The 22,020-nt window shown below is 41.5% G+C and overlaps 2 protein-coding genes across 8 annotated transcripts in view; one reads left to right on the top strand and one right to left on the bottom strand.

Annotated features, from left to right (window-relative positions):
* LOC121510282 (circadian-associated transcriptional repressor-like) overlaps positions 1-9,168 on the top strand; it is a 45,678-nt gene extending 36,510 nt beyond the window's left edge. The window contains exons 5-6 of the mRNA XM_041788293.1: positions 1,068-1,182; positions 7,195-9,168. Of these exons, the coding sequence (XP_041644227.1) occupies positions 1,068-1,182; positions 7,195-7,545 (466 nt within the window). The 3' untranslated portion in view covers positions 7,546-9,168. The remainder of the gene's footprint in view (positions 1-1,067; positions 1,183-7,194) is intronic.
* An 8,652-nt stretch (positions 9,169-17,820) lies between these two features.
* The window catches only part of herc1 (HECT and RLD domain containing E3 ubiquitin protein ligase family member 1), a 117,261-nt gene continuing 113,061 nt past the window's right edge, over positions 17,821-22,020 (bottom strand). For all 7 annotated transcript variants that reach the window (XM_041786312.1, XM_041786305.1, XM_041786327.1 and 4 more), the window contains exons 78-79: positions 20,801-21,106; positions 17,821-18,443 (exon numbers count right to left, since the gene is read on the bottom strand). In XM_041786312.1, the coding sequence (XP_041642246.1) occupies positions 18,258-18,443; positions 20,801-21,106 (492 nt within the window). In that variant the 3' untranslated portion in view covers positions 17,821-18,257. The remainder of the gene's footprint in view (positions 18,444-20,800; positions 21,107-22,020) is intronic.

Consider the following 22,020-nt stretch of genomic DNA (forward strand, 5'->3'; position numbering starts at 1 on the left):
AAACTCAAAATCTGAGATAAAAAGTCAAACTTCTAAGTTTTAAAGGTAAAAACATGATATTTACAGTCAAAATAATGTTTTTAAAGGGCAAAACATGAAATAGATACTGAAACCATGAATTTTAAAAGTCAAAAAGTGAGATAAAATTTAAAATCATGATTTTTAACAGTCAAAATATGAGGTAAACATCGAAATCATGAGTTTCAAATGTCAAAATATAAAATAAAATGAAAAATCATGAGTTTTTAAGGTAAAAAAATGAGCTTAAAGTCAAAGTAAGGGGTTGAAAAAGGTCAAAACATGAAAGTCAAAATCATGATTTTAAAAAGCCAAAAAACTGAGATAAAAGTCGAAATCATGAGTTTTAAAGGTCAAAATAGGATTTAAAATTATGAATCTAAAAGGTAAAAATATCAGAGAAAAAGTCAAACTTATAAAAAGTAAGGGTTAAAATATGAAATAAAAAGTAAAAACACTAACTTTAAGTCATAAGTCTGAGATGCAAAATTGAAAATTTAGAGAAAACACTCATTTCTCCCACGTTCCTGACTTTTCATCAAATTATTTTTACTGTTTACTTTTTCTAATTTTTATGACTCAACAAGGATGTTATAAACCATCAAGGTTAAGTTTACATTTTATACTGGAGGAAATCTGCAGAGCTCATACTGGTGGGCCAGTTCTAATAAAAATATCTTATGATCTGGTGGGCCGGTATAACTGCACAATGGGCCGGATTTGGCCCCCAGGCCTTGAGTTTGACACCCCTGTTCTAAGCGGTCTCTGTCTGGTTTCTGCTTCTTAAATCTCAGAACATTCAGCCGCCCTTCGACCTCTCTGAGTGTCAGTAAACAGTTTTATGTTTGAGGTCGTTGGTCTGACTAAAGACACGTCTGAAGGAACTAAACAGCTAAATTTCAGAGAAATTAGTGGTCAAACTTTATCAACATTTAACAGCCTAAATGGTCTTTTATTTCTGAAGTATTTCTGTAAGGAGCGTGACAGCTGCCTGAAGCATTGATAAAAGTATTTCAGTGATTTCATGGACTCTGTTCTCTCTTCTACAGCGGACGATTCCTCAGCATTTTACTGAAAATAGAAGAAATGCTCCAGAGCTGGTTTCCTCACATCAAACTGAACGGGACGCAGACCGACGACAGCCCCGCAGCCAAGAAACTCAAGGTCAATCCCTCGCCTTTATCTGATGATACTGTAAATGTGCGACGCTACAGTCCGTGTGCTGGCATGGGCTCATGGAGGAGTTTATTTCTATAAAGACAGACAAATAAAAACATAAAAACAGGAGTTATAAAAGGGTAAAACAAAGATGGAGTGCTGCAGCATATTCCCCGTGTACTCAGTGAAGACATGGAGCTGTTATGTAACTGAATCCTCTGAAGGGTTTAAAGTGTTTTTACTGGAGACGGCCGGCGTTTCATAAGAAGAGTGGAGGTTAATAAAGAGGGGAAAACCAGAGCGGCCTCAAACACAAGAATGTGTCCACTCACAGATGAGTAAATACACTCAGGAATCATTTATCCAGAAATGACAAAAAAGCCACAAACAACAAAGCAAAGCTGCTGACTTCATCCTCCCAGAACGGTGTAAATGTTCATCCTGTTTAAGGAGACAACATAAATACACTCTATAGACGTTTACCTGCAGACAGTCTCTCTCTGTAATAAAACGAGGGTGTGAAGGTCCATGTGTTCCTGTTGGGTTGTTTCAGTACGGTGCAGACCAATCTGATCCAAACACACGTTACATCTGAGCCACACGGACCGGAGAGTCCAGCACAAACAGCACTGGAGCGCCAACGTGAGTCAGTTCTTCAGAGCTCCAAAAGCACATCATGAATCAGAGTCAACCAGACTGCCGACCTGGAGAATAAGTAAAGGAAACCCTCTGAGTCTGCAGCTGGGATTAGCAGGAAGATTTATAACAATAACCTGATCTCCTGCAGGACACACATCCTCCTCATCGGCTCAGATCAGCTGTGAACAGGGACCGAAACGTGGTGGTGGATCCTGCTGGTCAAAAATATGAACCAGCTCTTTATATAGAACCCTGACTGGCCTCTAGATTTATCTGCTAACCTGACACACCAGATAGACCGTGTCATACATCCATGCGCTGATATTTCACAGTGATCTAACGGCAGAACTTAAAAAAACATCTGATTGGACCAACATTCTGTCCATCACATTCATCACCGGCCAATCAGAGCAACAAAACATGATGTAGGAGCACACATGCACAGCTCTGCAGCAGACCTACCAGTAAACGCTGCCGTAGTTTAGGAGGTGGATTATGATGTGGATTAAACGCCGCAGCCGGTCAGGAAAGGAGCAGAAACCTGTTCTCCACCAGGAGGAGCTCACAGTGGCGCTCTCTGCTCTAGTTTTAACAAAGAAATTTGGTTCAGTTCTGATTAAACTGGCGCTATACCAATGCTACTGCCAGGCTAACGGCTCAGCTAGCTCCCATTGTTTATACAGACCCACACTAAACCCCTGCCCCCCGACAAACTCAAACTTTTTTGTGTAAAACTACAATTTAACGTTGATGGACTACAAAATTGGCATCCACCGCTCAGTGCGTTCTCTGTTGTGTGCTGTGAATGAAACGCTGAAACGTCAGAGATATGATCTCATTAAGACTTTTATATCCTAAAGTCTCTTCAGGAAGAGGAACTGTGACTGTGAACGTCCAGAACAGCAGAAACTTTTCTCTTAATCTGAACTTTCTGCTAAGTCAATACGACTAGATGAATAATGTTCAAGTCCTTTAATTTCACAACGAATTGTTTTGCTTTATTCCCTACCTATCCATTTGTTTCTTTAATTCTTTCGTCTCTGTTAATTTTTCTATAGAGTCTACTCTGGTTCTGTTTTTCTTTCAGCTCGTCATGTGAAAAGCTCTAGAAACCGCATCTTCCCTGCGTAATTATGATGATAGATACAGCCTGTATTCACAACATGCCGAATTCATCGCTTTGGTTGGTTGTGATTATCAAAGGTTTATCACATTTACTTTAATATTTCAAAATAGCAAAACACATAGTTTAAAACACTGACTGGTCGCTTTACTGTTTGAATGAAGTGGAAATGAGAAGAAATGAAATGGTGATCATAAGATGAATGATAAAGTTTTCAGGTCTGTAATATTCCTCTGTTCATCCCTACTGCCTTCCGTTTATCTCATGGATTATACGTTTGACTGAATCTTACGGTTTAAATCAGGGCTAGTAAAGTTACAGTCACGTTATTCACCTGTTCTGATGAGCGGTCAACAGGTGCGTCACTTTAAATGAAGTTTACAAAGCATTGTGGGACATCTTTTCATGCCTCCTTTGGTAAAGGATGCTCCAGTGTTTCCTAGGCTAAAGGAGATAATAAAGGAAATAATGAAGCTCCTTTCCTTTTCACTTGGAGAATTTGAACGGCCTTTATCGTGGCCGACACTAAAATACTTCCGGGTCGTTTCACTCAGTTAGGAACCTTCCTAAGCAAGATGGACTTTTCGGACGCACCCCTGGTGTTTTAACTGCTACAGCTGACATTGGTCTGCTTTTTATTGTTACTGAGTTCTTAGCAAGCCTCTCTACACCAGGTTTACCTGCCAAGACAGAAACAGCGGTGAATCTTTAAAATATCCATGGTTATTATAAAAGATTTAAACAGTTTAATCATCTGTTTCTGTGCGTTCATTTAAATGCAGGCTGCTTGAAGTGATCTCAGCCTGCAGCTCCTCTCCTCTTTGTTTTCAGCAGGATGGAGCGAGTCCTCGCCAACTTGAACGCTCCATAAATAAATGCTGTTTGACCCCATTATGACTAAAAATCAAGATCATGTTAAGGTACGGTCTTTACTGCGTGGCCATGTGTCCGTGACTTTAATCCCAGTCTTCCTTATGTTAATATTTAATATTTTAGCCGTCTGGGACTGTCATAGAGAACTACAGAAGAACAGGCTAGCAGTGTAGAGCTACAGCTGGAAGAATCCCCGTTCAAATGTGCCTGATGAACAATAGGACAGACAATTTAAAAATACTGTAGGTGCAGAAAATGTAGAAATAGGTTCCATAAATAGATCAGGATTCAGGGAAATAAGACTGTTTTCTTGGTTTACCTGGTTTTATTATGATAATAATATTTAGTTCACAGGACAACAACTGAATCTTCTAGACATACAAGCACATTATCTGTAGATTTAAAAGAATAAGTGGGGAATCAGCTGTTTTTAACCCACCCTTACAAACAGCTATGATGCATTCAAGGTCTGCATGGTAAAATGACTATCAGGTGAATGTAAATAAAACATCACATGCTATGTTCAGCTGTCTGCTGCTTCCTTGGTGACATCTGAGAGAACAGTATGCTGTGGGAACAAGATAAAAAGTCAGAGGACAAGATAATCATCTAGTGATGATGAGATGAGCCAGACAGGAAACAGGGATAAACAGCTGGTTGTTAGTCATGTTCATGGACTGACCAATGCTCCGTCATTTACTGGGAGGGTTATCTTAGCTCAGACTAGCTCACCCTCCTCTCTCTAAATAACCAGCGCTCAGTAAGGCTGTGTCAGTGAAGTAAAGAGGTTAAAAACCGAGTCATCGTCGGGGTCAAACACCTCAGTTAAGGATTTAGTTTCAGTTTTCTTTAGTGCAGGTCCTAGCATGGCTAACACTCTGAGCTAACAGTTACATACAACCAGTTCATCTGCTGTCTAAAGAAATAAAAACTCAAACTGATTTACTAAGAAGGGAGCTGGATGAAAACAGGCAATAATAAAACGTGTTTAAGTTTCTTATATGAGCGATGGGAAATGTTTAGGTTTGTAATAAATGTTGGTCAGACTTGCTTTAGTTGCCGATGGACCGTGTTATTAGCCTCTCTGAGCTCCTTCCTTTCTCTTTTCCAGCCTTATAGACAGACCAGCTGGGAGTTACAGTCCCTTTAAACAGTCTTCACCCTCTTTTATTAGTTTCATAAATCAACCATGGACAATATAAATTTGGCTTTTTGACAAATGAATTTACAAAATAAAAACCTCTTTAATGCCAAAGTGAAAACAGATTTCTGCAGAGCAAAGTCAACTGAAAGAAAATCTGTAACATAAAATAAATGACTGCATGAACATTCACCCTTTTAAGGTGACTGACTTAATCCAGCAGAGGCCCAGACAGTTGGTGCTAGCAGCCTCACAGTTAGTGAAATGGGGATCAGCTGAGGTCAGTGAATGTGTCTCAGTGATTGTAGTAGAAAGACACCTGTGTCTGGAAGGTCCAGTCACTGGTTCATCAGTACTCCTGGCTACCATTACACCATGAAGACTTTCCACAGCGTGGCAGTTTGTTCACATTTTTCCTCTATAAAAAGCGGAAATCATCAGAATCCAGTCAATAAACGGTCTGTTGTGACTCACCTTACGGATGAACACAAGTGTGAGTCAGTGAGAGGAGGTGCAAAGGCAATAAAAGTCTCCTGTCACCTCAAAAACCATCTGTGCAGCGCAAGCCCATTTAATCCTCTGAGCTGTAGTAGATGTGCAGATACGAAGAGTGAAGTTGCTGGCATCCTAAAAGTGATTTTAATCATCCACGGCTGCAGGATGGACTTTTTACCGGGTCGAAACAAACACAGTCTTCGCTCAGGTCATGACCCCAGTGGTTGCCATGGTAGCTTCTTCTTCATTCTCCTCCTTTGCAGGGGTTGTAAACCAGCTATGTGCATACCGCCACCTGCTGTTTCAGACCGAGTAGATACGCAAGTGCACCCGGGCACGGTTCAATATTGCTAGTGTGAAAGCAAGCCGGGGGGAAGGGGGAGGGGGAGGAATCGCGCTGCGGCGCAGTTTGAAACAACTGGGCCTAATGTGAAAGCACCCTATGACTACTCTGAAGGAGCTCCAAGCTTCAGCAGCTGAGATGGAGAGACTCTGCAGACAACAACTGTTGGCCTGGTTCTTCACCAGTCAGAGCTTTATGGGAGAGTGGCAAAGAGAAAGACACTGATGAAGAAAACTCAGATTCAATCTGGACTAGAGTTCACCAGAAGGACTGTGGGAGACTCCATGGTCAAGAGGAAGAAAGTTCTTTGGTCTGATGAGACCAGAATGGAGCTTTAGACCATCAGACAAGACGCCAAACACTGACATCACCACAAACACACCATCCCCACTGTGGAGCACGCTGGTGGTAGCATCATGTTGTGGGGATGCTTCTCAGCAGCATCATGCTGTGGGGATGCTTCTCAGCAGCATCGTGCTATGGGGATGCTTCTCAGCAGCATCATGTTGTGGGGATGCTTCTCAGCAGCATCATACTGTGGGGATGCTTCTCAGCAGCATCATGCTGTGGGGATACTTGTCAGCAGCATCATGCTGTGGGGATGCTTCTCAGCAGCATCATGCTGTGGGGATGCTTCTCAGCAGCATCATGCTGTGGGGATGCTTCTCAGCAGCATCATGCTGTGGGGATGCTTCTCAGCAGCATCATGCTGTGGGGATACTTGTCAGCAGCATCATGCTGTGGGAATGCTTCTCAGCAGCATCATGCTGTGGGGATGCTTCTCAGCAGCATCATGCTGTGGGGATGCTTGTCAGCAGCCGACCCTAGAAGGTTTGTAAAGGTAGATGGTAAAATAAATCCCGGAGGACAATCTTATTCAGTCTGCAGGAGAACAATGAGCTGAAGCATCCAGAGAAAGCTACAGAGAAATGGTTCAAGGACAACAAAGGGAATGTTCTTGGAGCTGAGTCAAAGTCCAGACATCAATCAAACAGAGGATTTGTGGCTGGACTTGAAAAAGCCAAATGATATTGGCCATGATGTTTTATAAATTTAATAAAAGGATAATGGGGAAATAATAAAGGGGATGAATGCTTTTCTTTTTATAGACGATGTTGTGGTCCAGTAAACTTGTATCGATCATATCAGTTAAATCAGCATCAGTCATGGCTGAAACTATATTCTATATTTGTTTAATTTCCTAAAAAGCATAGTAGAATAGTTGAGGAGCCGTTAGGAAGCCAAAACAAATGAGCCAACAAATCACCACCGTTAAGACCAGCAGAGACTTCTGGGTAATAGAAGACTTCATAGCGGGGCTGGATTGTTTTCTCCAATATTAAAAGCAGTAACCTGTACTGTTCTTGTCAGTAAAGTTTTGTATATTTTGTGTCTCCTCTCCAGCCTCCTCACAGCTGTGCCTCTCCTCCTCCCCTCTCTGACGTGGACTCTCACTCCTCCACTCGTCTCAAATGGCTCCACACGTCTCCTATCTGCTCCCTGAAAACACCTGAGCCCACGCCCCCCCGGGTCGCCGCCTCCCCCTCCTCACCTCTGCCCACCCAGGACAGCGCCGTCTCCTCAACTTCAGACCTCCACCCTGATCCTCCACGGCGCCTCCCCTCTGCTCCTCCTCGCATCAGCAGGGGGCCGCCACCCTTCAAGATCATCTCGCCGTGTCTGGAGCGCCTCCTGCAGGCGAAGGAGAGCATCATCGCTCCCCGGACAGCGGGGGAGGATCAGTGGGCGCTGTGAGACGGATTATTCTGGACAAACATGGCTTCCACTCAGTCCAAGGCCTTACAAACCCATGTTTCAGACTCTTCTCATTTTTTATTTTAAATCTGCTGCCAGCGTTGCACTCGCCGGCGGTCTGGATCACAATGACCATGAAGAGTCTGAATGTAACAAAGGGACTGGATTTGGCTCTGAGTTTCCTCTGAAGAGCTCTGAGGTTGGAATGATGTTGGCAGAGCGGACACAAAGACAGGATGAAAACGTGGAGAGTGTTTCTGGATCTGAATGTGATCAAGGATGTCAGAATGGTCCATGATACCGTACCTTTGATACCACACTCCTTTAAAACCATGCAGGCGGATTTTAATGGGGATGGTTTCAGAAAGAACCGTGTCCTGCTGCCCCAGCTATGCATAAATTCAGTCTAAAGTTATATCAGAAACCCTCAGTGGAGACTAGGAAGGCTGACTCTACACTAGATGAGCTCAAATCTTAACTGATGCTAGAAACATGGCAGACCGCCCTCATACAGACTGTTATCACTGGTTTTAACATTATAATCCTCCAAATGCACACACTGGACCGGATTTACTCCAATGAGACGTCCCGAGGGCCGTTTTAGTAACATTAATACAACCAAACCCCGGTATAGAGACATCTGGATTATTTATTCATCTAAAACCGGGTTTTTAAATCTGACCTGGGAACAGTGCATGAACAGCAGAGACCAGCAGGGACAGAGAGAAGCTGAAGTTCATTGGTGTGTTTCTCTGCAGCCTGATCAGCTGGTAGACTTCCATACCCTCATTTTGCAGGGTAAAACCTTTAATTTTAAACATTTATGAGGCCTGACAGTGTTCCTGTGTGTCCACGTAGTACCTGAATCCCCCTGACATCCCTGCTAGTGCTGCTCAACCAAACAAACAGACCTAACAGTGTGGGACAGCCTGTGTCTGTATCAGGAATAAATACTCAGCGTTAAAGAAGCCTTAACCACCCGATGAGCAGCAACGTGCCAGATTAAATCAGACAAAACAAATACTTCTTTAGGCCTTGTTTTACACAACAGCGTTTTCAGGTGAAAACGCAAAACTTTTGTGGCGTCTGTCCGTTTACACGACAACGCCGTTTTGGTGCCGGAAAATGGAACAATTTGGAAACAGGCTCCAGAGTGGAAGTTTTTCAAAACGCCCCTGTCTCCGTGTAAACAGGGAAAACAGCAGTTTCTGAAAACGCACATGCACACTACGGCTGCAGTCAGCGGTCAAATGTCACAGCACTCTGAAACGAGCCGTGGCCACTCGACCCGAGCTGTCTGATGTAGTTTACTGGGATTCAGCTTGTCAAGTCACAGACAGCTGGATTTAGAAAAGGGGAAATATTATTCTGGTCCGGAGGACTATCAGTGACAGTTTCTTTGGATAAAGTCATGCTATTAATTTAGGAAATAATTACATCTACAAAATCAAAGATGCACCAACACTATAAAACACTGATCATCAACTGGCGGCCCAGGGGCCACATTGGGCCCCCCAAGCATCCTGTCCAGCCCCCAAAAGATCATTAATTCAGAAAAGGAGGAGAAGAAGATTTATACTTTTGCTGTAAATGTCTGCAGCTGTTAAATCCACCCCACAAACAATTAAAATTAAAATAGTTTTAGAATGACTTACATTTGATCTGTTTTTACAGAAATTTACTGTCAAAATTAGTCGATATTTAAAAAAATGGTTAAGGTTGGTAGAAGTGTTGCAAAAATTGGCAGAAAAAAGTTGTGAAAAGAGGTTAAAATGTGTCAAAAATGGTAAAGGAGGAACAAAGGGGCAAAAGGTATCAAAAATTGGTTACAAATGACAAAAAATAGTGCAAGAAAGTAAAGAAAAGGGGTTAAAAAATTGCAAAAAATGAAGAAAAGTGGCAAAAATTGATAATAGGGTGGCATAAAGGGGATAAAACATGCAGGAAAAAGGGTTTAAAGGGGGTTAAAATTGGGTTAATTAGGCAAAATGGGCAAAAAGTATCAACAATGGGTTAAAAGTGGAAAAATGGTTTTAAAATAGCAAAAGTTGTTGAAAAAAATGTAATCAAGGGTGTTAAAAAGTGTCAAAAATAGAAGAAAAGTGTCAAAAATGGATAAAAGAGTGGCACAAAGGGGATAAAACATGCAGGAAAAGTGGTTTAAAAGGGGTTAAAATCATCCAAAAATTGGGTTAAAGAGGCAAAAAAATCAAAAAGGGGTTAAAAGTGTCAAAAATGAGTTAATATTGGTGCTAAATGACAATTAGGGAGGGCCCACTCTCTTGGATTTTCAGCAGTCCGGCCAATCCTGTTGTCAGGCGTGCTGCATTCTAGATAATAGGGATAGATCTCACTGGTGATGACTGAAAATGTCCTGTAGTTAAAAGGAAAATACAAACACTACTGTAATAATATTTCAAACAGACCAAAATGTTCATTTAATTTTTGTGGATTTGAAAGTCCGGCCCCAAGAGTTTCTGTTGAGACTAAATCTGGCCCTTGTGCAAATGTACTTGATGAACGCTGCTATAAAACATTTGACTTTGATTTAGTCTTAAAATGGTCTTTAAAAGTCTAATTCAGCAGCCCTGTGTGTATTTGAAATATAGCACATGCCCAGTTTGAGTTGTGCATAGCTGGTGTAACCCGACGCTGAAGCTTTAAAAAACTCGGACCTTCATTCAGATTTTTAACCAACAGCTGCTGCAAGCAACGACAAAGAGCCACGTCCAGATGTGAGCAAATACAGCAGTTAAGTTTGGGCTCTGAAAGATCACCCATGTTTAGACGGCCTGAAGGAGTTTGTAATTAAAAGACCGATCCAGTATGTGGTGTCCACTCCTGCTGCTGTGGTCTCAAACGTACCGATATCATTGGACCTTTACTAGATTCTTATCCAAGCTTTAATCCTGGGATCTCTGTCAGCCTTGGTGAGGCGTGGAGTGATCTTCAGACTGTTGCTCCGTTTGATCAGCTCCTCTTCACTGTTGAAAGATTCCTCTACCTCAGGCTGAAAACGCAGCAGAGCCGTCTGGTGACCGGAGACTAAACCCACATCAGGAATTATCAGGATATTTCTCTAATATGAACATATTTAATGATGAGAGATGTTCGGACGGCAGATTTCTCTTCTGAAAACAGGATATGAGCACCCATCCTGCATATTCTCCATCCTGATTCTAGTAGTCCGTCTAATTCAGTCACACACATCCCCAACCTAACCAGTAAAAACGGTCTGCACACCAGGAAGCTCCTTTAAGCCTCTGATGAAGGATTTATTTAGCAACAAGTGGCGTTTCTAGGGAGCTTAACGGAGCTTTCTGTGCCGACCATTTTAACTGCTTCCTGCAGCGTCCTCATCCTGGAAGCCAAAATTAGAGACTCTTGACAGAATCTCAGAGTTCTTTAAAGAAACGACGTCTGTTCATGGCAGAAGATCAGATGTGGGCCGTTGCTGATTTTCTAATCGGCTTTGGAAATAAAAGCTCAAACTTTGTTGCACAGGTTTTAAAGCACAGTTTGATCGATAGTTTAGAAATACAGAAAGACAATTACACGACCAATGAGGCGCCTTTATAAACCAGATCTATGATGTTGATGTGGAGCTTTACACTCAGTGTCTGTGAAGATTCTGCTGATTCGTCCTGCCGCAGTTTTCTGTTCTCAAACAGTTGGCAACTTTTTAGGATCTACAAAATGTGCAATTTGCTCCAAACTAGGTGGAGCTCATTGTTTCCATGAATGAGCGTCATTTACACTCTGCGTCTCAGTTTGAGGCTGATATTCTTAAACAGGGGTGTCAAACTCAAGGCCCAGGGGCCAAATATGGCCCATGGTACAGTTGTGTCTGGCCAACAGATCTTTCTGTTATAACTGGTATGACCCAGCAGGATGAGGTCTGCAGATTTCCTCCAGTAGACGTATGAACTTGATGGTTTAAAACAGGGGTCATCAAATACATTTGTACAACGGCCAGCTTTTTCGCTTTTTCCTATACAGGCACCTTGGGGGCCAAACTTTCAAATAAACTTTTTAAAAATTGTTTAATAGCATATTTTTTGTTTAAATATTTTCTTTTCTTTCAAATATACAGATTTTCGGGCTCTAAGAGTGAGATTTTTCTCTATCAGGAGGTTGAGATATTTTAGCTGAATGGCTGTTATGTAGTCTGGGTTTGATGCTAATATGCTGTAACCTTACAAAGCAGATGGATACGCCCGTTTCCTTGTTTTTCACTGGCGAATCCATCTTGTTAAGCTCCCAGCTGAACCGTTTGGGCCCGGTTAGAAAGTGACAGGACCAATCAGCGACGAGGGGCAGTACTTTCGAGACGTATCTGGCTGCAGACATCGAGCAAAGCTCTACGCTGGGGCATTCAGCCGCAGACCTGCACACTGGGGCGGACCTCTGCACTGGGGCATGACGTACATTGCCCGAGCTGAATTTTCTGCTCTAGCCGCTTGCCCACTGGATTACCCTAAATCTAGCCACTCAGGTTTTAATAACTTAACTGAACCACTCGGGTTTTAATAGCGTAGGTGTCGGGGTCTGCTACCGCACGCCCCAGTGTAGAGGTTTTGTCGAGGTCTGCAGCCAGACCCTCTTGGTACTTTCAGGCGCAGCAGAGTCGTGACGTAAACAAGCAGCAGCAAGAGCTGGTGCAGTTGTGGTGGAAGAGATTAGCGTGGATGCTGCTAAAGCGCCAGTTTTATCAGGACTTGACGACATTTCTTCATTAAAAGAACAAAGAACAGCAGTGAGTTGTTTTCTTTTCAAAGTCGTGTACTGACATGTCTACAGTCGCCATGTTTCACGTTATTCAGTAGCTGCGCACGCGCAGCTTGATAGCAGCTATGTCACGTGTTTTGTTGTTCTGATTGGCCGACAGAGATGTGACAGACAGAACGTTCATCCAATCCCACTCCGAGTTTTTTTCAAAGCCTCTGCCTTTTATCGAACGTTTGCTATTGAAGCTTTCCCAGATAGATCTGTCGGGTTAAATATGCTGTGCAGGAAGTGAAAAAACCCAGGCAGGTAAATTGCTCTCACAAAATGCCTAAAAAGGAAAACTGCCCCAGAAAAGGGCAGTTTTTCTCAAGAATGGACGGATAAATGCGTGTTAAACATGCATCATATTTGCTAGTAAGGGCTGACTGCTGAATTTCTGAAAAATGGATGAATCATAAAGTCATTCCTGAGAAGATTTTTCAGTCTCGGTAGTTTTTGGAGTTGTTTTTATAGATGTAGGGAGTTGATTAAGACAAAAACAACAACAACACCAGATTTCATGTTTGAACCTTTTGAACTAATAAGTTTGAATTTTTATCTCAGACTTTGAACCTTTAAACATATTAGTTTGACTTTTTTCATCTCAAAATAATTTATTATGAGCGTTATTTTTTTTTTTCATATTTTACTAATGAGGTTTACATTTTATGTTTAAATGTTGACCTTGTTAGGCTCTCAGGTCAGGCCTAAATTCAGAATCCGCTATGAGACACTCCTGGCCTAAAAAGTCCGGCCCTCAGGACGTCTCATTGGAGCAAATCTGGCCCCAGACTCAATCTGAGTTTGACACCCCTGTTCTTAAAGGACTTGCATTTGCAGGTGTTTGCACACAATGAGCCTGATTCACCACTGATCTAGAGAGGAAATTAGAGCTTCAAACCCACGTGAGCCTGACACTCCAACAGATTTTTAAAATCTTAACTGATTTTTTTAATGTGAGAGGCCTTACATAATCAACGTTAGATTAGCTAACATCCAGTAAGATTTAATAGAATAACCAAGGCTTATAGTAGCTAGGTTATAGGAAATTTAATAAGAGAGAGTTGGTGCATTAACGACCAGTCTGTCCCGTGTTAGGCTGTGCAAACGTTAGCTGTGCTTCCTAGAGAAACGCTGTAAACTCATATGCTTCCCTGCATTACGAGTGTCAGACTCTGGAACATTCTGTGTGGGATTTCTGCAGCCTCACTGCAATATTCAGGCTTTAACTAGCAAGGAATACGACGAGCAAGACCTTGGCTCACACCATTAGCAGTTAGAGCAGCCAGGGGCGTGCAGGGGGGCGGGGGTGGTACTGGTTACCTGGGCCCACAGTAGGGAGGGGCCCTTGAGGAGCCTGCAATGAAAAGTGAGTTTTTATTTATTTTTTCTTAGTAGTTAGTGTCATTATTGAATCAAAAGCAACAAAATGAATCAGTTAACAGACTGAAATTTGTATCAAATAGAGTAAAATAAATACTGGGGGGCCTCTGCTCCTCCCTTAAAAATGTCCAAATGGTATAGTCCAGCGCTGCGAAATAAATGCAAGTCAATTCAGTTAAACCACTGTGAAAATACTGCTCATAAATGAAGAAAAACTATGCCTCAAAAATAAATTAAATGCATATATACTGTGCTTAACAAACTTATTAGACCACCTGTCATAAAAACGAGAAAACATAAAAATTTTAGAAATCTTTCAAAACTAGTTTAAAACTAAAAACTAAAACAGGAACATTTTACCATTTTAAACAGGAATGAGGAATTTCAAACTGAATTCACCCAAATTTGAGCCGGCTCACTGGGCTTCTCTGAGAGGTCAGAAATGAGTCAAGCATAACATTCAACCACTAAAACTCATTTTTCTGTTCAGGAATGACAGTAAATAACTAGAATTTGACATTAATCAAGAAATATTAATGTGCTTTACTATTTTTTCAGTTTTTTGTAAATCAGTAAATTTGAAAATTCATGGATAACAATAATAATTCTATTTTAGCATTGAAAATATCATTTGGGTTAAAGAGCTTCTACATATTGGTGTATTAACCATTGCAGAAACATAAAAATGATTTTGGTAATTACCAATGCTGTTAATTTAGGGCAGCTGTGGCATAAACCTTATTTGGGTGGTGGTCTAATAAATTTGTTAAGCACTGTATTTGTAAAAACTGATGCACTGATTTGTTGCTTGGCTAGCCAGTTAAGGAGGGCCTTTGTAATATTCTTTCTGGGGGCCCAAAATCCCTAGCTATGCCCCTGAGAGCAGCTACAGGGGAGAATTAGACCCAGAGAAACCTCTCACTTCATTTTACAGATTTAGAAGTCAACACTGCTGAAGCTTTATTTAAACAGGGAGATTTTACTGGAACATGAACTCCACTGGTGCTTTAACCTGTTGGTGAGATCACTTCTGTAAATGTGGTGGAGACTGAATCAGACTTTTTTCACAGTTTGGCTGAAGCTGCTTTAGAACACTGAACTGTTGTGTAGATTTTTCTCATTATACCAAAAACAACCACCCAACAACACGAGGAGAATCTGCTGTAAGGAGTAAGGAGGGAACAAAAACTCAGACTTCTCAGGGCTCACACAAAAATGTGAGTTTCCCATGTGTCGGTTGCACATTTATTGGATAGTTTGGTAGTGAGGGGTGTACGCGCTGTTAGTTTGGCCGTTCCCAGTGCTCTCTTTCCTGCAATTCAGCTGTTCGAATACAAACAGGGTGGTAGCTAATTTACCGCTCAAACATTATTTTTAGGCTTTTCTTCCTTCTTGTTTAGCCTGATGATTAAGGCTTAGTCTAACTCTTGATTTGGAGTGCCCTCTCACCCCAACCCCCTCTGTGTGGTGTGTTTTTCTTGAAAATCTCCGTCTGAAGGTCCATGCAGCCCTAGAACTTAGGCCTTCCTCAATTCAACTAGAATCAGGGACCCTTCCACTAGACAGGAGCGTGCAGAATGTAGAGTTAGGACTAAGAGGGAGGGGCGGCGGGTGTCTAAGGATGAAGCCTGACCAAGCACTGACAAAACCAGTGAACAAGTCCAACCAAACTCCCTGCAGGTGTTGGAGTTATTCAAACACACTCCCTGCTTGTGCTTCTTAAAGGTTTCCAGCCAATGCGTCGGTCGTCAGGTCCCCCATAAACCGCTGCTCTGCTACCGTGATGTGTTCACTGTCAGCCTGCTCTGTACGTAAATGTGTGTTTTCAGACAGAGAAATCCAAACCTGCCCTTTAACGACAGCTCTGACCAACACGAGCTCACAGTTTGATGTGTTGAGGTTTTTCTTTATGTAAATACTTTTTCACTTTTATTTACTCCTAAAATGGCCTTTGTGATATTTTGTACTTCTGAAATAAATGTGATGTTTCTGAGAGAAAATGCTTGTCTCTTCCCTTTTTATCCCTCGTTCTCAAACACTAGACAGATTTTCACCCTAACCCTGACTGAGCAGGGTCAAGATTAATCACATTAATCAGGATTAACTCAGATCAACAATGTCTGCATTAAAAACTAAATCAATCTGAGGCCTTATCGACCCCGTCAGCACACTCAAGGTAATCCAATCCAGTGTGCGTTCATAGTATTACGTTTTTTATGTCTTAAATTGAAATATTATTCCCTCAGAAAACCTTAGAGAACAACTTTTTTGCCCTTTTCACACATTAGAGCCACCTTTTTCCATTAAATACCACTTGTTTCCTATTTTTTTACCATTTTTGCCACTTCTTTTTGCAACCTTTAACCCATTTTTGCCCTTTTTCACAGATGTTCACCCATTAGAGCTACCTTTTGTCATCACATACCACTTCCGTCCTACTTTTTGACCATTTTTGCCAGTCTTGACTGCTTTTTGCCCATTCTAGGGTGTACTCACACTAGTCCATCCGTACCGTGCCTGTGGCCGTTTCAGCCTAAAGCCTGGTACGTTTGGCCAGTGTGAGTGCAATCGTTCTGTGCTTAGGCGCGGCACGCTTCGCGGCCCCGGCACGGATGGATGAGGTGGGCCTAGGCACGGCACGGATGCAAATGAAGGAGCACAAGCGCGGGAATGTGACGTAGCGTGAAGTAACAACAACAGGACCCACCCCAGAGCAGAGGCAGCAGCTGTAGAGACAGCAGGGGTTTAAGAGAGAGAGAAATATGTGTTTTGTCTCTTTGTATTTCATCAAGCTACAAAGATTTTATAAGAGCTGAAGAATTTAACTTCGCACAGCTCCACCACCTCTTTCTAATGGATCCCAGTCCAGTCCACATTTCTGACCAGTTTCTGGCAAAGTCAGGCTTTAATGACTGTGAGAGGATTTTTGGTTTGTAAATAAAACTTCTTCCCTTGTTTTAGTCACAAACAGCAGCTCACAGGATAACAAACACCTCTCATCCTCCGTGCGTAAAGGAGAGTGTCAAATACACGGTCAAGTGTGTGACGGTTAATCACATGGCTGATTTAACCTCTCTGATTAAAAGACATAATACCAAAGTATCATCCACTGAAATAACCGACCTCTAATTCTATTTCATGTCACCAAGCAGTGAAATTGGGATCTTGATCGCTGACGTTTGAACGGAGCATCGTTTATTAATCCTGAGGCGCATTCACTCATCAGAGGGTTAAAATCGCTCCCACCACCGTTAAAAACATCTTTGATCTGAACATTTAATCCTGATCTGAACACAGGCTCTCCGGTGACATGAGAGCTTGTTTGGTGCACCACTGAAAGGCATCCAAACGCAGAGAAAAGGCTCAGTTCAGGGCGCGTAGTGTACTGACACGCAGAAGAGCAGCTGTAGGGGCTCATATGAGAGAAAAAGTCCGGGTTTCATTCATCAGAAGTGCTTGTTACTCTGATCAGACTCCAGATTAGCTGCTGTGAGCGATAACTCTCCACTATGAACCGTTTTTCTCTCTCTCCTCACTGGGCTCTGTATGTAGCTGCTGATGTCAGGTGTCAGCTGAAATACCTCTGGTATCAGATCAGACATGGTAGAAATCTGTTGATATTTTACAGCCTAAAAAAACACTTATAAATACAGAGTCACCAACACCTATAAAGTCATGAACGGTGGATGCTTCGTGTGATGACGTCGGCGCGTGACGTATCCGTGCCCAGGCCTGGATGCTCGAGCAGTGTGAGTGCGCCCTTAGCCAATTTCCACTCATTTTTGCCCCATTTGAACCGTTTTTGCCACCTGTAACTCGTTTTTTCGTCACTTTTCTAACCCTTCTTCCACTTTTTCCCCCATTTCCCCCCTTTTCACCCATTTTTGCCCCTTTAATTAATTTTTAATGCTTCTTAAGCTGTTTCTGCCACTTTTCACCACTTAGATGTGGCTCTTGCAAAGATATTTTTCAACTGTTTGGCTCTTTGGGTGAGCAGGGTTGAGTAACACTGTATTATAATGTCATTAAAACTCTAGATTTTCTAGCTGTCATGCAACAAAAACTTATGTTTGCATATTTAATTCTTATATTGCATGAAAAATCTTTAAAAAGGCACAAAGCAGGTTGAATTCTGCAGCATTTATTGTTGTTTTTCTGTCTGCTTTGGGGAACTCAGCATAGGCAATGAAAACAATAAATATGGATATAATGCAAAACATTTCCTAATGAAGCATTTTACACAATGTACAATATTCTTTTTCCTCCACCACTCGCTCTCTTCTATACACATTTCAAACAAATAAACCTCCATGCACAAACCCTGAAAATGGGATGTGGAGTAATGAAAAAAGAAACACTAAATGCACTTCTCGTGTGGATTTCTGTGTTGTCGTTTAAAAACTGCTAATAAACCACAGGGAGAAATGAAAATCTGTGCTGTTTAAAGAAGATAAAATGATTTAAAAAGTGGCCCGCCTGCTCACGAGTTCCCTACGTCTGTGCACTGATGACTGAGCATCGTGTTTGTGTTCGGATGAGACCGTCTATGTGACCGGCCGGCGTCAGTAGTCCGTGTCCGAGCCCTCGGCGTTGTCCACGTTCCTGGACAGCATGTAGTTGTCCATGTCGATGGAGCGGCAGTTGTTGATGGCGTAGCGCAGCCGCTCGGCCATGACGGCCTGGCTGGAGTACGGAGGGAGACGAAGCTGGAAGAAACACGTCTGAGAGGTGGGGAGGCTGTCGTACGGCTGCACGGAAAAACAGAGAGAGCAGAGATTTAGATGAGTGAAAGGGTCCGTCATACAAGGAAGGGCTATTCCAGACACTTTTATTTCACTTTCAGATCTTCTTTTGCTAAAAGAAAATAATAATTCATGTTTGACACCAAAGCAAGAAAACACAGGCAACAAAGTCTGGACTTCCTTGGTTATAAAAAACAAAAAACAGCTGAAGGAAAACTGTGTATTTACTGTCTAACTCAAAAACATTAGCAACAGTTTCTTAACTCATGCTGTGTCTAAATGCTAAAAAAAAGAAATTCAACTTCAGAACATTTTAGAAACAATTTTTTACACTGCTAGAAAAACAATAAGATTTCCTAGGTTGCACAAAATACTAGTAGCTGTTCTGTTCCAGTTATGCTGCCTCTAACGTTGTCAGTGTTTATGAAGTCATGCACAAGTGCTCTACAATGTACAAAAACAGCGGCTAATTTCCAAAACTCCACATTATCTAAATATTTCAGAATCATTGGAGACATTTCCCTAACTCATGCACATGCAGTCTAAATTTTAAAAAACAACAACGTTGCAACAATTTACAAACTCCTGCATTGCTTCTAAATTGTACAAAAACAGGGTTATGCTCCGGTAAACTGTTAACATTTCTCTAAAACATCTTAAACATTTCATACACTCTGTCATACAAGGTCAACAAAAGAGTTGTCAACATTCCTAAACTCATGCACACTGTGTTTAAATTAGGGCCGAACCAGTTGGGACAATTATCTAATTGTGATTTTTTTTACCCAATATTGCCATTGCAATTTAATATTTATAATGTTATTTCTTAAGTTCCTCATCTCATTTATTTTCCAACAAAACAAGCAATAATTCATTCTATACTAAACCCAACACAATATTAGATTAAACCAGGGCTGGACAACTTTGAAAAAATATCTAATGATGATGATTTTGACTCATTTTGCAAATAGGATATGAACTGTAGTTGTAAAGGGAATGATAATTTTAATACAACTCTCATATTCAACAAGAAAAACACAAAAATTAGGAAAATATAATTTTTTTGTACACTATTCTAAAAATATGCCCCTAAAATGATTGCATGATATGTAATGCATAATGTCTCTGCTGCAAAAAAACTTCTGAGCTGGTATTTTGTTACAAATTTCAGGTTAAAGAAATATTGTGCCTTCTGCGATTTGAAAATTGCAGCAGGCCATATTGCAATTTAATCTAATTTTCGATTAGTTGCACTACATTTTTTTTTTAAATCAGCACAATTTATACACTTTCATATTTCTTAATGCTAAAAAACAGTCAGATTTCCTGAACTCCTGTCCACACTTTCTAAACTGCAAGAACACTGGCAATGTTTCCCAAACTCCTGAACACACAACTCTGCCTAAACTGCACAGAAATGCTGTCAATGTTCTTCTTTCCACATGCTCTTCAAATCCACAAAACGTTAGCAACATTTCCTGAACTCCTGTTCACACTTTCTACAAACCTTTAGAAATGCTGTCAACATTTCCTGAACTCCTGAACAGTTAAAATTACACAAACCTCTGGCAATGAACAACAGCCCTGCTAACATTTTGTGCGAAGAAAAATTTCCCAAACTGTTCACATGTTTGCACCAGCCCACAAATGCTGCAAATATTTCCCTCACTTTTGCACAAATGCCCTTAACTGTAAAAAAAAAAAAAAAAAAAAAAAAACTAGCAGCTAGTTTCCCAGACTCCTCCACTCTGTCTGGATTAAATTTCACAGAAACGTTGGCAACACTTCCTAAACTCCTGCACACACTAACGGTAACGTTTCAACATTTCTCGGGCTTCTGACCTTCCCCAACATTCCCTGAACTCCTCTTCACACTTTAGTTACAGCTCAAAGATGTTATCAACATCTCCTTAACTCCTGCACATTGTCTAAACGGCTCAAATTCCCTGGCAGCATTTCCTAAACTTCAGCATTCGCTGTCTGAATTACAAACGATGGAAACTTCTTTCTGACTTCTGCAAAAACCGCCTGAACATGCCAGCGTTTCCTAAAATCCTTCAGCCACAGTATAAATGCACTTAAACATTGGTTATTTCTCAAACTCCTCCCCACACTTACCAAATTGCACAAAGACATCGACATTGCTTTACAACCTCCTGCATCATTGCCTAAATCACACAAATTCTTTGTTTAAAATCTAAAAATCACTGGCAACATAACTTTACCTTTGATTTCTTAAAGTGCAGACCATCCTCAAAATCAAAATAACAAAACCTCCATTACTGAACCAGAGCGCCATTCTCTCAGCATGTTTGGATGTATCTCATAAATTCACACAGACTTTCCGCTCCCTCCTGACTCACCCGGTCCACCTTCATGATCTGGAACCTCTGCGAGATGTCAGCCGTGTTGGCGGGCAGCCGCGAGCGTCCGGAGACGAAGCGCATGAAGAGGACGCGCTCCTCGTTGGAGAACTCCTCCAGGGTCTGCCAGAACCACTGAACCAGCGCGTGCTGCTCGTCCACCTCCCGGTACCTCACCACCTTCTTCAGCACGTCGCAGCAGATCTCTGGCATCCCGCACACCATCTGCTCCAGCTGCTTGGCCGTCAGCAGAGAGAGCAGCGGCACAGGGACGATCCATGACATGCCCTCACGCACCGCCGCGACCTAAAGGAGGAGAGAGGAGGGACGGCGTTAAAGTTTTATATGAAGATGGAGCGACAGATTGTCTTAACTTTAAGATTTTTTTCTTATTGATGACTTTAATTCATATTTGAACAGATCTAAACCCCCGTCCTACTTCCATTTCATAAATACGACACTATAATACAAACAAATACTGTCCTAGGGATGGAAATCAAAACCAGTTCAATCTATCAACACTGACATTTAGTCACGTGCCTTACTTCCACCTGCCTTCAAAAACACAGCCTCTCTCTCTCTCTCTCTCTCTCTCTCTCAGAGAGAGAGGGTGTCAGTCAGCGAAGTGAGGAAGAACAGAGGAAGTAAACATGGCGGACAGTCACAAAAACAGACTGAAGTGGTCTAAAGTGTGGCTTCATTCTCAAAAATTATGCCAACAGAGCGACGTGCAACATCTGTGAAGCAGTGATTTCATGCAAGGCAGGCATCTTTCTACACAGGAACGGTGAATTCTGTACAGGAGTTCCATTTATTTTCATTCATCCAGAGTTCTTAGATCCAGAGACTACTTTATTTTTTTTTAATTTTAAGGTTTTATCTTTTAAAGAAAATGAGCAGGAGCATTATTTTCTAATTCAGCTTCATAGATTGAAGATCGTTTTGTTTTAACAGAGACATTTCCAACAAAACAAGAGAATTTTTATTTTTATTCTCCTCCTATATGTTGAACATTTTTAGTTCTCTAAACTGATCATTAGAGCCTATCGTTAAAGTGTGCTGGTCACTGACTCTCTCTGAAGGTGGTTTTCATCTGGTTCAGAGAGAAAGAGAATCAATAAAATTAGAGTTTTTACTAATGAAAACCAATGTAGTCTACGTTTACAAAGAAGAAAATTCACAGGAAGGAATCAATAAAAAACTGGATCAATAAGAAGAAT

The sequence above is a fragment of the Cheilinus undulatus genome, linkage group 1 (genome assembly GCF_018320785.1).
Source record: "Cheilinus undulatus linkage group 1, ASM1832078v1, whole genome shotgun sequence".
In the NCBI taxonomy this organism is placed as follows: domain Eukaryota; kingdom Metazoa; phylum Chordata; class Actinopteri; order Labriformes; family Labridae; genus Cheilinus; species Cheilinus undulatus.